The 14,310-nt window shown below is 38.9% G+C and overlaps 1 protein-coding gene across 1 annotated transcript in view; it reads right to left on the bottom strand.

The window, feature by feature from the left end:
* Window positions 1–8,446: 8,446 nt before the first annotated feature.
* Window positions 8,447–14,310, bottom strand: part of RAB3IP (RAB3A interacting protein) — a 34,382-nt gene continuing 28,518 nt past the window's right edge. Inside the window, exons 9-11 of the mRNA XM_065668801.1 lie at window positions 11,914–12,013; window positions 11,738–11,807; window positions 8,447–8,805 (exon numbers count right to left, since the gene is read on the bottom strand). Of these exons, the coding sequence (XP_065524873.1) occupies window positions 8,723–8,805; window positions 11,738–11,807; window positions 11,914–12,013 (253 nt within the window). The 3' untranslated portion in view covers window positions 8,447–8,722. The remainder of the gene's footprint in view (window positions 8,806–11,737; window positions 11,808–11,913; window positions 12,014–14,310) is intronic.

Raw genomic sequence — 14,310 nt, 5'->3', positions numbered from 1 at the left:
AACACCTTCTTTTACCCACCTGTTCCTCCTGTTCAGAGTGCCCAGGCCTCACACAGAATGATGTAATTGTTACTAACATAAGGTCAGAGGTCAGATACAAAGTGGTTTTCCTGCACCACAAACCCAAGAATTCCTTATTTTGACCAAAGTCAGACACAAGCAAATCAAACAAGGACAGGGCCTTTAGATACGGGCATCCCACAGTCCAGAGATTAGTACACCAACACATACCATTCTCTCTGAATCTCTGCACATAAACAGTTAAATGGGTAGGAAAGAATGAGTAATCCTGCACTGGGAGAGGAAGGAAGCATACCAGCAAGAAGACAGGCTACCACTGACGAAAGTTCAGGATACAGAGGCACCAAAGAGCCAGCATATTTGGGTGCCGTGTAGAACTTTCTTTTCTTTCTCATAAATAAAGGCCAGTGGCACCATGTGCTTGCACTGGCACCTATTTCAGTGGAGGAGGAGCTGTTGGATCACATGCACATTTATTTAAAATGGTAGCATCCATTTCACAGGCATTTGATAACAGTGAATACTTCATAGATAATGGGTGGTACACAAGCCCAGCTATCACCTGGGTATCAGGTGGCTGCAAGAGCAGAGACCTGTATGTACAAGCCCTGCTGAGAGGCCTCTGTGATCACACAGCTTCCTGCTCAGACTGGCAAAGAGGTGCCAGAGCACATGCAGAGTCAGCAGCCTTTGTTATCAGCTTGCACCCAGGGATCTCTACTCCCAGTCCACACTTCACACTACAACGTGCCCAGACATCTCTGGGAAGCCTGCACTGGATGACACGAGCACCTTCTGTGTCACTGAACAGAGGATTGCAGCCACCTGAGAAACTGATGAAGGTGGAAGGCCGTGACAGTGCTGTGGCTGGAGTTTCATCCACAGCTGTTTGCAGAACGGTGCCAGTGTTCAATGGAGGCAGTGTTTAATTGTATTTTTCCCATTTCTTCATAGGCTTGATATTCCGTTGTTCAGCCCCTTCAATCTTAAGTCTAAAACCTGTCAGTTCTACCACTGGTTTCTCTTTCCCTGTCCATTCAATTGCCTGTCCCTATTCCCAGCACCAGGTCCCCAAGGAGTAGTGAGAACTCCAGGCTCCTCATCTGGCAGTTGCTTGCTTCATGTATCACTCTTCGGCACACATCCCCTCCTTTCCTCTGGCCATGAGGCTCTCATCACCTGGCTCTTGAGCTTCACTCCAGTCCTGTAGCCAACAGCCTCTATACCAGAATAGCCTGCCTTGCTTAATTCTCCCAAACACTTCCATGTAGTGCCTTACATATGGCTGCATTTAAATCAGTCACCTCCTTGTCAGTAATATCCCGATACAAAGTGAAGGATGGAGAACAGAGAACCAGAAATTTCTTGCAGTAGGTTTTATAGCTGTAATTGAGCAGCTATTTCAGAGATGGTCACTGTGAATTTGGCTTGAACTACAGCCATTACTCTCCAAGGATTGCCCAAATAACCAGGCTCAGGGGGTGCTCTCTCTGCAAAAGTAAATTCAGTCCACAGCCAATAAACTATTCTGCTAAACTTCTGGTATTGACTAAAACTCAATACTAAAAACTGATCATTTCTTGATATTAAAGTAGGATATCAGGTAGCTCCAAGCCTATCCCAACTACCTGTAGCAAGATCAGTGCCAAACACCAGCTACTCTATATGGGGAAAAATCCTTAAATACAGCTTGAGGAGTAAAACTGGCACACAGAACACAGTCAGTGCTCAGTAATGCCTATGTGGTGAAATTAAAATCTCATGTCTGCTACAAGCATTTGCAATTCAAGGGAAATGTTTCTACTTGAGAATTATTAACTGATCCACTAAAACAGGCCTCAGTGCTTCAGGAGTTCCACCATATAAACTCAGTGGAAACTCCAGCTGAACTTCATTGACTTACACCAAGGTAAGTATTACTCATGAGGCTTATCGTTTCACAACTTCTTTCACACTGAAGAACTCCAGCCACTGGTCACTATTTAAATTGTTGAAGACTGCTCAGTACATTCTGACTGGAGCAGACCTGGGGTCACTGATAAAAGCTGCAAAGCCAGCAGAGCTGTGGACATGGACCTCAGGCACGTGGCAGCCACAAACAGGAAGGGATCAAGGACAGAACAGCTGTAGCTGGCAGAGCCACAGCCAGCCAGATGTACCACAGCCTAGGTTACTCAACATCAGGAAGACCTATAACTCCCAGTGGTAAGGAGTGAGCTTGCATCTGGCTTTTCCCCAAAGCAACATTTGCCAGAGAAACAAGTATTGCCATTTATATTTTAAATTCCTCATTCCATCTTTTATTGCTGTTTCAATCTCTATCCTTAAAATGGAATGAGACACCTTTGGGTTTTAAGTGTTTTGTGTTTAACAGCATGTTTGTTCTTGCTTTATTTACCAACAACTCTAAACTATATTCTGAGTTGTCTATGCAGGAGCAGAAGTATAGAGAAAGGTGGTGATTCCACATAGAGACTTCTTCAGAACACAGAGAGCACCAAGACCAAACACACGCATTCCTCAATGTACCTTCCAACAACAACAGAAAAGAGAAGGCTGAGTTTAACAGTGTTACAAAAACTGCCTTCATCCAAGTTTCTTAACCCACTGATAACGTCAGCAAGAATTGCTTTGCTACACACAGGCGCAAGAGCTAACCAGCTCTGACCTTCCCTTGACAAATAGGAAGTTACTGATTCTAGAAGACAAATGTTTAATTAAAAATACTAATTTCAATAGAAATCACAGAAAGAACTTGCAAAGATGAAACCTCTAGTACGGGACTGAAATGAGACAGAGAAAGATAAGAGCTTCCTGGAACAGCCACGCAAAACCAGAAAAGCCATTTACTTGAATGACAAAAAGCCAAGGTCAAATCCCAGCCAGACTCGTATCTAATCTAAGAGGTCTATTAACTATTGAAAGAAGTGATTGGCGGGACAACAAACATTATCTTCCTTGAAAAAAATCCTTTTTCAGACTGTCCCCTCTCAATAATGCAAATGTGAGTTTATCGTACTAATGAGTGTCAAGACAAATATGCATTGTAAGGAACTAAACCATTTCAAATAATCTCACAAAACATAAATATGCACAACTGCCAGCATATGTATTTGGAAGCCAAAACTGAACCACTGACCAAGCAGAGAGCCTTCTTCAGTGGCAGCGTTCTCCACTTGGTATTGCAGGACTCAGCTTTTTTATAGCCTTGAAACACCACATCCTAATGCTGCGATGACTAATCTCAGAGGCCACCAAGTCAGCACTAGCAGTTTGTTGCTCTTGCTTTATGAGGCGGCCTTATAAATCCAACCCACGAGCCATAGCATTAAGCTGGAGAGAGGCCATCAGTTAAAGCTGGCCCTACATTTAGTAAAGTTAACCCCTGCTTGAAGAGTGCAAACCCTGCTGTAAATCAGCTCTCTCCCTTTTCATATTTACCTATGGTTTAACAGCAAGAGGAGCCTAGATAATGCCTGCTGAATGAAAGAATGGTTAGCTCTTGTAGCCTTCACACATATCTAATTTGTGAACAGATAATGAAATTCAGCCACCTAACAGCATCTCTGCACGCTGCATGGCATTAGGAACCCTCTGTCATGTTCCAGCACTACACCACAAAACCACACATCATTCCCAATGGAACATAACCTCCCAAGATGTTTCATTTTTCCTGCAGCTAAATGGAATTGACAGGCCTCCTCCTCCTCGTGCTGGCCCATACAAAAGTTCTACCAAACTACCTTCTAAAAAGAGTTAAATTAATAATTCTAGCATTACAATTTGTAATTCTAGTTAAAGAGCTCACACAGGTGAAATCTGAGATACCTTCTACCATCAAAATATCATTGTTATAAAAGCCAACAGAACCTAATCCGTGCTCCATAGAACGTCCTGTTTTCCAAATCAGTTTTTAAAAAACACCGATTCCGAGATACTCAAAATAGTGTTTGACATGAATTAAAGTATTTAACAGCTATGCAATGAAGTACTTGAACAAATAGCTTGATAAAAACAAACATTATGCTGCTGAAAGCAAAGCCAAGAAAGTTTGCTAGCTTTTGATCTCCATGACTTAAAAGGCAACTTAAGAAACACAGTATTGATTTCCTAACATCTACAAACACCACATTTGCTGGCGAGCAGCCCTAGATTGTGGTTCATTGATTTAAATTTCTTGGCCTAAGTATCAGTGCTGGAGAACATTTCACCTTCTAGTTTGAGATTACAACTTCAAAGTTAGAGTTGCCACCTCTCACGAAGGCCAAGCACAGTGCTGGGGGGAGAAGGAAAAAGAAGGAAAAAATAACTTACTTAGCACAATCAGAATTAAACACAGGGAAACAAAAATTGCCCACATTATCCAAAACAGAAAAGGCAGTTTCCCAAGTGAATTTGAGATCAGTATCACATGAACAATTGCACAGGTAATAGAAAGAAAACAAATACAGGAAGAGAAGCTTGGTATAAAGAGGTTTATATTGAAAAAAAAAAAAAGCGTAAACTGGAAAAAGGGAAAAAAGATTTAGTAAACATTAAAAAAATGCATAAGCCTTTGAACAGCCATTTTGAATCATGTTACAACAGGGCCTGAGCAATGCCATTTTATGATGGAATCTATTAGAAAGTAAATTGTGTGGTAAAAGAAAAGCAGGAGATTAATGGAACCTGCTTGAATGTAACATAACTTTAGGAAAAAGGCAGGAGGACAGATCCCAGCCAAAAGACGAAGAAAAATAATCTGAGTTTAACTTCTCAGAAGGATCCAAGTACAGCACCACAATGACCATTCTACCAACTATGATATTAGGGAGAGAAAACCCTCTCTATAACCTGACATCTGAGAAAACCCTGTCTATAACCTGACATGACAGAGCAGGGAGGAGCACTCTAACCTCATGAAAGTCACGAAGATTTCAGAAGTGGTAAATTGCAAGACGACCTCAGCCACTTCCCGGTTTTTCTCCCTGGCAGTTACCACAGTGGTGCTGCGGGCTCTGCTGGGCTCACCTTCCCTTTGGTCTTCTGGCCAAAGTGCAAAGAAAAAGGCACTGCAGCACATCAGTACCATTTGCACTGTTTCATTCTGGTACTGCCTTACCTGATAGCTGTGTGTAAAAAGAGCTTAGGGTTTCAGGGCTCTTTTTCTTCCTCTTTTCTCCTTCAATTAACCCCAAACAATTACTGTATTTTCACTGCCATTGAAAATTGTTACAACTCCCTCTTAAAACTAGACTCTTACCTTCAAAGAACTGCTGCAAGGCCTCATTTTCCCCCACCACATCCATAAAAAGACAGTAGAAGCGTTTTGCTTTTCTGCTGCCTGAAGAGTTTCACTGACGAAAATGCACCGCCTCCCTTCCAAGCGATTATGAACAAGCTAAGGAACACATCATGGTTTTGTCTGAGGTTTCGATGACTTTGTCCCAGCAGATTCCACTCCTCGAGCCAGGGCTATACTTAAACTCTCCTGTATGTGAAGGAGAATCTGACAAAGCTCCTGAGGCAAGATGACGGTGATGTACGTTCTTCTGTTCAGTATGTCTAACATTCTTGTTTTAAGACCTTTGGTCCCAGTACTAACTATAATTACACATGCGCAAAAAATACAGCAATAAAAATTACTTATCTTGTCTCTGTACTTTCACACAGGTGATGTAATTAATGTTACCGATGAAGGCAACAGCGATCAAAATTGCAAGAGCAAAGCCAGCATCAGTTTCACCATATGTACTACATCCCATTTAAGCAGGTGAGCATCAAACTATCCAACTGCCCTAAAAAACTTGTATCTCACAGTAGTTTGATTACAGGGAAGCAGAACTTCTACATCATTATTAACTAAATTACAGATTAACCTGTTTTGTCTACGGTAACACTGAAAAACGTATGGAAAAGCTGAACTTTTAATAAAGGTCATTTGCAGCAAGTAGCAAACCCCATTTCACTCTCGTTAAATTGATGTTTGTACACTGAATATTGCCTGTTCTGTTACCCCTAAGCAAACAGGAGGAAAATATTCAGACATTTTGAGTGGACATCTTTAAAGAGAGGCATTTGACTATGAACAAAACCTTCACTGAAGTCAAGAAGTCTCAAATCATAGTTCTAACCAACCTGCCCCAGGAGGCCTTCCAACAAAGCCATTTCTGAAGTAATTTTCTGTAGTTATAGTCCCAGACAAGTAACTGCTGTGCAATTTTTACAAGCCCCAAGCACTCACAGTGACAGGTTCTCATGATAGGCACCTTTATACTTAAAATATAGAAAGTAATTTCAGGGAAGGGACTTAAGACAGTCATTACCACTGAGATACATTGGGTATATCCTTGTAGTACAAGAAAATCACCTCAGCACAGTAAACTTCAGATACCATTTATGTCCTGACACTATCATGTCTAGAAAGGATCCTTCTCTCTGCTTGAATGAACAACACTTGTAATGTATTATTAAGAAGAACAATAGCTACCAGCTAGCATTTACCTGCAGTTAAGCCAGTCCTAGAAACAGTTCAATCTTACCACATAAATGAAGGATTAACAATCATTTAGAAAGCATTTAAGCCTAATGCAAAACATAATACCAACAAATACAGTTTGTTTTTTAAGTCTACAAAACCAGGTGTTACTGAAAGAATAAACCACACTTTTGCAGTTTAAGGTAGGTTTCTACAACAAGAAGTAGTACCCAGTGATAGGAAGTTGATAATAGTATTTCGTGAGTACTGAAGTAGCCCAGGCTGGACATACTCCTTTATTAGTAAAATACTTCAGTTGTTTGCAAAGTGTTTTCAGGCACATACACATACAAGCAACACAAGTATGGTATTAAATCTCACTGCTCATTTTGTGTACTTTTGTGAAACGGAGAACACACAAGTAAGACAGTGATGAGTAGTATTGATTTTGTTCAGCATCAAACAAAAAATCTGCATTGAGATGCTTCTTGTTAAAGAACCAGCTACATAAACTTGCCTTTACTTCTCCTGTTTGTCAAGTTTACCTGCCAATACTTTAATCTTATCTGCAATTGATAAATGTCATGATCAAGACCTTGTTTTTTCCCAAAAGGGATTTACACAGCATAACTAGCCCATGCCCACAACCATCTTTCTTGTAATAGGGTCAACTGTTTGCTTTCACCTTAGACAATGCCGAGGGAAAAAGGACCCCTTGAACTTCAGGTGCCAAAGTAGCACTTCAACAGAAAAAGCATCTTCCTTAAGAAGCTTTTTTATTCTCTTCATAGCAAAGTGTGTGTGTTTGTGAAGAAACTGGTAACATTATATGGAAATCAGCAGCAGCATGTTAAAGAAATCACATAATGGATCTTTTCCAGTGCCAAGAACAGCTGTGGGATTTGATGTATAAACCACTGGCAACTGAATACGCAAATAAAATAGGAGGGGAAAAAAAAAAAAAGTAATTTAAGGGAATGAAAAAATTCCAATGAAAGAAAATTAGAGGGGAAGAGACAGTTTTCAGAAGTCAGACAGGGCAGGACAAGACAGATTTCTAAACAAAGAATGAGCAAGGTAATTTTATTGTTTCTTAATGTTTGAAAAGCACACTACTTCCGAGAGAAGATACCCAGATTTATTGTGCTGTTGAGTCTTCACTATGTCTTTTTTTACGCTGCTTTAAAACTGAAATTCAAAGGAGATGATCCTGCCTCTCTGCTCTGCTCTCATGAGACCCCACTTAGAGTCTACAGTTCTGGTGCCCTCAGCATAAGGACATGGAGCTGTTGGAGCAAGTCCAGAGGAGGGCCACAGGGATGTTAAGGGAACTCAAGCACCTCCCATACGAAGACAGAAAACTGGGTCTGTTCAGCCTGGATGGTGACCTCATAGCAGCCTTCCAATATCTGATATCCAATACAAGGATATCAGAAAAAGACTCTTCATCAGGGACTGACTGTAGTGATAGGACAAGGGGTAATGGCCTTAAATTTAAACAGAGGAAGCTTAGGTTAGGCTAGATATAAGAAGTTCTTTACTGTGAGGGTGGTGAGGCACTGAACAGGTTGCCCAAAGAAGTGGTGAATACTTCATCCCTGGCAGCGTTCCAAGGCCAGGTTGGACAGAGCCTTGGGTGACATGGTCTAGTGTGAGATGTCCCTGCCCATGGCAGGGGGGTTGGAACTAGATGATCTTAAGGTCCTCTCCATCCCTAACCATTCTATGATTCTATGAAAAATACAGAAAAGCAGCACTTCAAAGAATTCCAGCTTCTCCTAATTGTCTGTTAACTGTACTGGCATACAAGCATAGAGAGACATACATGTATTTAAACACTACAGTAAACAAAATGTCAGGTATTTATTCCTTCTTCATAAAAATCATCTCTCAGTTTCACACTTTGGAATGACCTGTCAGGGAGGTTCCCATCATTCTGCATCACAAAGAACAGAAGACATACACTGCTTCAGACTAACACTTTAATCAGAAGTTCTGTTTTTAAACGTAAATTACAATCACTAATACACCTGCAAGTGCTTACCACATTTGTTCAACTAAGTATTATATGTATGCATATACAGCATAAGTCAGTTTAAAACAATCAAAGTACTTCTTAGTGCCATCTGCAAAAGATCTTGGACCCAGTTTGTGGAAATAAATATCAAGTGACAAAAAGAAAGATTCAGCAATTTTAGTTATGTATATTCAATGAAGTTCATGCATGCGCAAGAGTAAAAAGATTTAGAGCTCTTCCTTGTAATAGCCAAGTTTTGCTAGTGACATCTCTCTTCTCAGCTGCATAACTTCCCAGAACATCTGATCCACTAAAAAAAGACAGAAATATCATTAAATATACTGAATTCATGTTTAATTTCAACTGACACATACTGCTGCCTTACTGTACATCAGTTTAGGGGAACTTCAGAAGTAGCAAACATCTAGTAAAAGCAGAATATATACATGAGGGCTCTTTGTGCTTCATTCTGACAAAACTGGTTGAAGTGTTCACTTTAAAAATTCTAAATGATAGTCCTACAAGGAATTCCCCAAAATTTAGATTATTTCTTTTCAAATTAGGGAACAAAAATACATCAGTACTTTTTGTCAGCTGCAATTCATTGCAGTTTCTTATTTTAACTGCCCTGCCCCTGCTCATTTTCTACAAAACTAAAAGACTACAGGAAGAAAAAAGTAGAACTCCTTGGAGAATAATTGTTTCATCACAAAATCTGTAATTTTATTATGATCTTTCCATTTGTAATCTTCCTTCCTCCTCCTTTTTTCTACCAGTAATCTGCCAGCAACAATAAACTGGGGAACAAACAGACCTTTTTTTTCATTTCATCTGTATTTTGCTAAACTTGATGAGCCTGCTGCATGCCGTAAGCTTCTAGACACCTCAGCAACACAAATCAATACTGTTGAGTATAGAATTATTCAAGGGAAAAATAATTTCACACAGTCAAGACCATGATGTAGAATGACTAAAGATTATTAACATGAGCAACACATATACAAGGTCTCCACCACTGCATTTCAAAATATGGATAGAAATACAAGCAATGCATTATGCTGACAACTACCCCGAGTACCTACATTCTTGTAAAGGTATTGCTGAAATACATCAAGCTACAACTGCCAATTCTGTTTTTAATGGTAAAGGTGACAACTGAGCTGAAATGCCAAACTCAAGGTTTTTTCCAGAAGTTCTTATGAAGAATAAATAATTATGATAATGCTGAAAATATTGCATTATTTAATGGAAAAAATATTAGTTTGCTTTATCTCAATAGCAAAGTAATTTTTTAGTTGAAACTATAAAGGTCCTTTTGGTCAAAGTAAAAGCCTTTTAACCATAAACTGCATTAAAGCTTAAATAACATTTTCAAGATCTTCTGCAATGCTAGTAATGAAGAAAAAGTTACCACCATATGAAGGTTTTATTAGACATAATTTAGTGTATGAGACAGGTGAATTTCTGGTGGATTCCATGAATATTATTCCCTTTGACAAAGAAAGTTAGCAGACTGTTCCTTGCACAATATGTTGCTATCTATCACCTCAGGAATACTTCACATTAGAAATGGAAACGAAAGAGCTGGGTGTAGTTAAAATACTGAGCTCTTGAAATCAAGAAACATCAGAAGAGATGACTATAGATGAGGTAAAGCAAAGGGGAGCTAATTCTAGCAAAATTCTGGATGAAGCAAATCACCACAGACTTGACAGCTAAAGAATAAAAAGCACGGACATGCATAATCATTAAAGTGTTTTTTTACTCTGCTTTCAAAAATGCAACTGAACTAAAAAATAAAAAAATAAAAAAAAAAATATTAAATGTTAAATCCATTTTTTAAGTAACTATTGGCACAGGGCTAATGGCACTTTTTTCCCTATCTGTGTTTAGCAAATCCAGGAGCCTTAAGAGGTATGGTCTGTTTCAGAAAAAAAAAAAAAAACCAAAAACTGGACTGAAGGCTTTTGGGCAATATTCTTTCACATGGACAGGAAATACAATTACATCAGTTATGTACAGTTTAAACAATGAAATCAACATAATTTTCTTTTACAGGGATAAACAGGTAAAATAGCCTTGTGAATACAGACCAGTAACTACCTGAAGTGGCCTACAAGAAATCCAGAGGGACTTTTTACAAAGGTGCATAGTGATAGAACAAAGGGAACAGTTTTAAACTGAAAGTGGGGAGATTTAAATTAGACATTAGGAAGAAACTCTTTACAGTGAGGGTGGTGAGGCACTGGAACAGGTTGCCACGAGAAGCTGTAGCTGCCCCATCCCTGGCAGTGTTCAAGGCCAGGTTGGATGAGGCTTTAAGCAATCTGGTCTAGTGGAAAGTGCCCCTGCCCATGGCCGGGAGCTGGAACTACCTGATCTTTAAAGGTCCCTTCCAAACCAAACCATTCCGTGATTCTATGATACGGACATCTGAAACTGAATAGCACAGCTAAGCAAATTTCTGAATTACTGTGCGGGCAGAGTTCAAATAGGCAGTTGTTGGATATGCTACTGGCAGGAACAAACCAACCTGGTAACAATGGTGGTGGTAAAAGAAACACAGCCTGAAGCAATGGCAGTAAAAAAAAAAAAAAAAGCACATTTCCCTTTTGGGGTGGAGGATAATCATGCTTTACATTTATAACCAGAGCCCTAATCAAGAGAGTTTGCCATGCCACAGCAATGACCAAGACTTCATTTCTCAGCTGCACTGAGACAATGGTTACTGTACAGTTTTCTGTTCATTTTTTATAATTTAGCCCAAAATATTGTCATCCTTGCCAGCCCTCCCTGACAGTCTGACACGAACAGCTGTCCGAATTCTCAATGCACGAAAAAAAGAGGATGCACCAAAACACCAAGTAGGAAGAAAAAAAGGCACAGACCAAACCAAAATGAAGGGTTTTTTTCAATTTAAAGTATGTCCACATTCTGTGAGAGAAACCTGATTTTTGAATGCTGTGTGGAAAAACTGTAACTGCTCTCATTATTGAATTTTTTGTAGTATTTTCTACTGAATTACTTTAGTGGACTAAAAGTCACTACTTTTGATTTTGTTGTTGTTAAAAAAAAGTAACTTCATTGGAGTTTATTACCAAATTCTCAAAATTACAGCAGACTACCAAGAAGTAGCTTTCCTGCAGTGTCAGGTCACTACTATTGCGCACAGATAGCAAGTTTTAAGCACATGCACTATGTAAATTTCTATTTATATATGCCAAATACAATTTCCTACTCACCATCTTGCTGCTTCAACAGCCCTTGCTGGATGTATCGAATATATGTGAAGAAGTTACACACAGAAGTGATCTGAACCCATATAAAATAATGATGGTTAATATCACTTTCTATAATAGTATGGAAAAAATAACTGAATAACTGCTACTCAAAATGAAATCGCAGTAAATCTACTTACCCTGTAACGACAGAAAGGAGAAATGTAGTAATAACTGCTTGAATCTCCTAATTTGATTCGATGCTTGCATGACTTACTTTGTCCACTGAGAGCACATTTTCTACAAAATACAAAGTTTGCATGATTTAATAAACCAGTCTGACATGAATGTCTAAACACCTGCATGTGATTAAGGAGTTAATGTAATTGTTTCATATTGGAGCAGGTACTCAAGTCTCTGCCTTCATTTTACAAGCTGCAATTATTACATTATACTGTCAATTATTTTAGCTCCACAAGCAGTGATTTTGTTTCAACACAGATGCACTGTGATGCATTTCTGATTTTGAGAACTTTCTTCAGCTCTGCTCATATACTTCACTAATTCAGGTTGGCTTGGAATAGTGGGATTTCTTTCATTAACTCTTCATACATGAAACAAACATTGTTTAAATTATCAGCTGTTGCCAACATTTACACAGTCTTTTAAAAAAATCTGCTTGGTGTTGCAGTTCATCATAAAATAGCAGCCAATTCCCTGAAGCCTCCGGCCTCCCTCAGATGTGTTCTAAGACCATCCCTGCTTTTATGCCCAAATTGAACTCATATTTTATATTCAGAATATAAAATCATTTGGGACAAAGGAGAACAGGCTGTCTGGCCATAATTCTTTTCACTGCCATTACAAAAAGTGATGGTAAAATAAACAAATTTAGTTCTGCTGGTGTATTGCAAGTATGTCATATTCAGGAACAAGGAAAGGTAAGCCGCCACCATGAATTCTCAAAAAAAATAAAATAAAATACAGGAAAAAGCAAAAAAAAATTTCCTCTAACATTTTTAGAAAAGAAGGTTTGAATCTCTTGAAGAAGCTGCTATTAATACAATCTTAATAAATACAAATACACCGGAAATTCTATTTACTTGGAATATCTGTCTTGCAGCATCTCAGATGAACAGGGTTGTCATGGCATCCACTGTTCCATTGATTTTAAAAGCTGCTGGCTCTTCTCCCTTCCATTTCTACCTCACAAAATTAGGGAGCCTAAGAACAAGCAGCCTTTCAAAAGTGAAAAAATTACTAAGCTTCTGTGGTTCTAAACAGTGGCTCAGAAGCCCTTTTAAATCACCAGCAGCTGGTCCACAGAACCACGTGAGACAGGGGAAAATTGAAGAGTCTATATGACTTTCCATAGCAGTTTATGAGGACTGACAGCAGTCCATTGAACCAAGAAATCCTATAGTAGCTGAAGCAAGCTGATCACGGTTTCAGTCAAGCTTTTGTGAGAAGACAGACAAGACTTTCAATGCAAGGAAAATAAAGCCCTTTTTTCCTTCTGGCTACAGAGTTACCTTCTATATGTTATCTTCCGTCACACCGGGTTAAATGCTGGCATGACAGTTACTACTAATGACTCTGTTCTGCGCTGTATGGCACACATGCAGCTTAAAGCTTTGTTCCCCATGGGGACAATTATTTGAATCCTGTGGGGAAACCCAGCTGTCTTTTGTTAAGGCAGCACTTACTACACACCATCACAGGCACCATTCAGTAACTTCTGTATATAAAGAACCTTTCTTCATTATTATCACAGCTCTCCATCCTCGGCTATTTTGCCGTTGGGTTATTACCTGCTATTTTATGCATCTGTTCTCCCATCTCCCAGGCTTTATTGTACAGTAAAATAAATTCATTTCAAAACATTACTCTAGTTTTTGTTATTATTTGAAGCTTGTCTATATTACGTTGCCTGTTTCAAGCAAGTGTTTTCAAAATAGTGCTTTGCAGTGTATAAAGAATGCTAAACTGCCTCTTTGATTCAGAGAAAACTGGAATGCCTGTTTTCCATTCAGTGCCAGTAATCATCTATAAGGCAAAGCACATTTGCTGTCCAATTATACTTAAATATTGCATATTCCTTACCTATTACTTATCTACAAGCAACACCACAGAAGTTTGTTTCTACATAACAATGGGAAAAGGCAGAAACGAGTACACCTAGCTTTCAATACACCTAAAGTAACTAAGCTACAATTTGTGTATTGTCATCTCAAAATGTTAATCTATACCTAGCCAACTATTTAAGTATTACATAAGTTCTAATTAAAAATTTATCTTACACTGGAGAAAGCAGATTTAAAATCTTGTAAGACTTCTGAATGATGCAATTGAGTCTCCTGGTTTTGAGTAAGTATTTCATCATGTCAAGATGTAGGGAAGCTGCTTGAACCACAATGATTTAAAATCAATTTGCCAATTGCTCATTAATGACACATGATTTGTTTGAGTAGCTTCTGGCTGTCCAGATTCTTTACTACATTCATGGAACACAGCTCACAGTGATATATCTTGGACTTGAAATCACCGCCCCTAGCATAGCCCCATTGTTGGTGGTTGGATCTTACGATGAAGAGTTG

The sequence above is a fragment of the Lathamus discolor genome, chromosome 1 (genome assembly GCF_037157495.1).
Source record: "Lathamus discolor isolate bLatDis1 chromosome 1, bLatDis1.hap1, whole genome shotgun sequence".
NCBI classification, from domain to species: domain Eukaryota; kingdom Metazoa; phylum Chordata; class Aves; order Psittaciformes; family Psittacidae; genus Lathamus; species Lathamus discolor.
The sequence above is the reverse complement of the archived record's forward strand: the minus strand, read 5'-3'. Positions and strand labels throughout refer to the sequence as shown.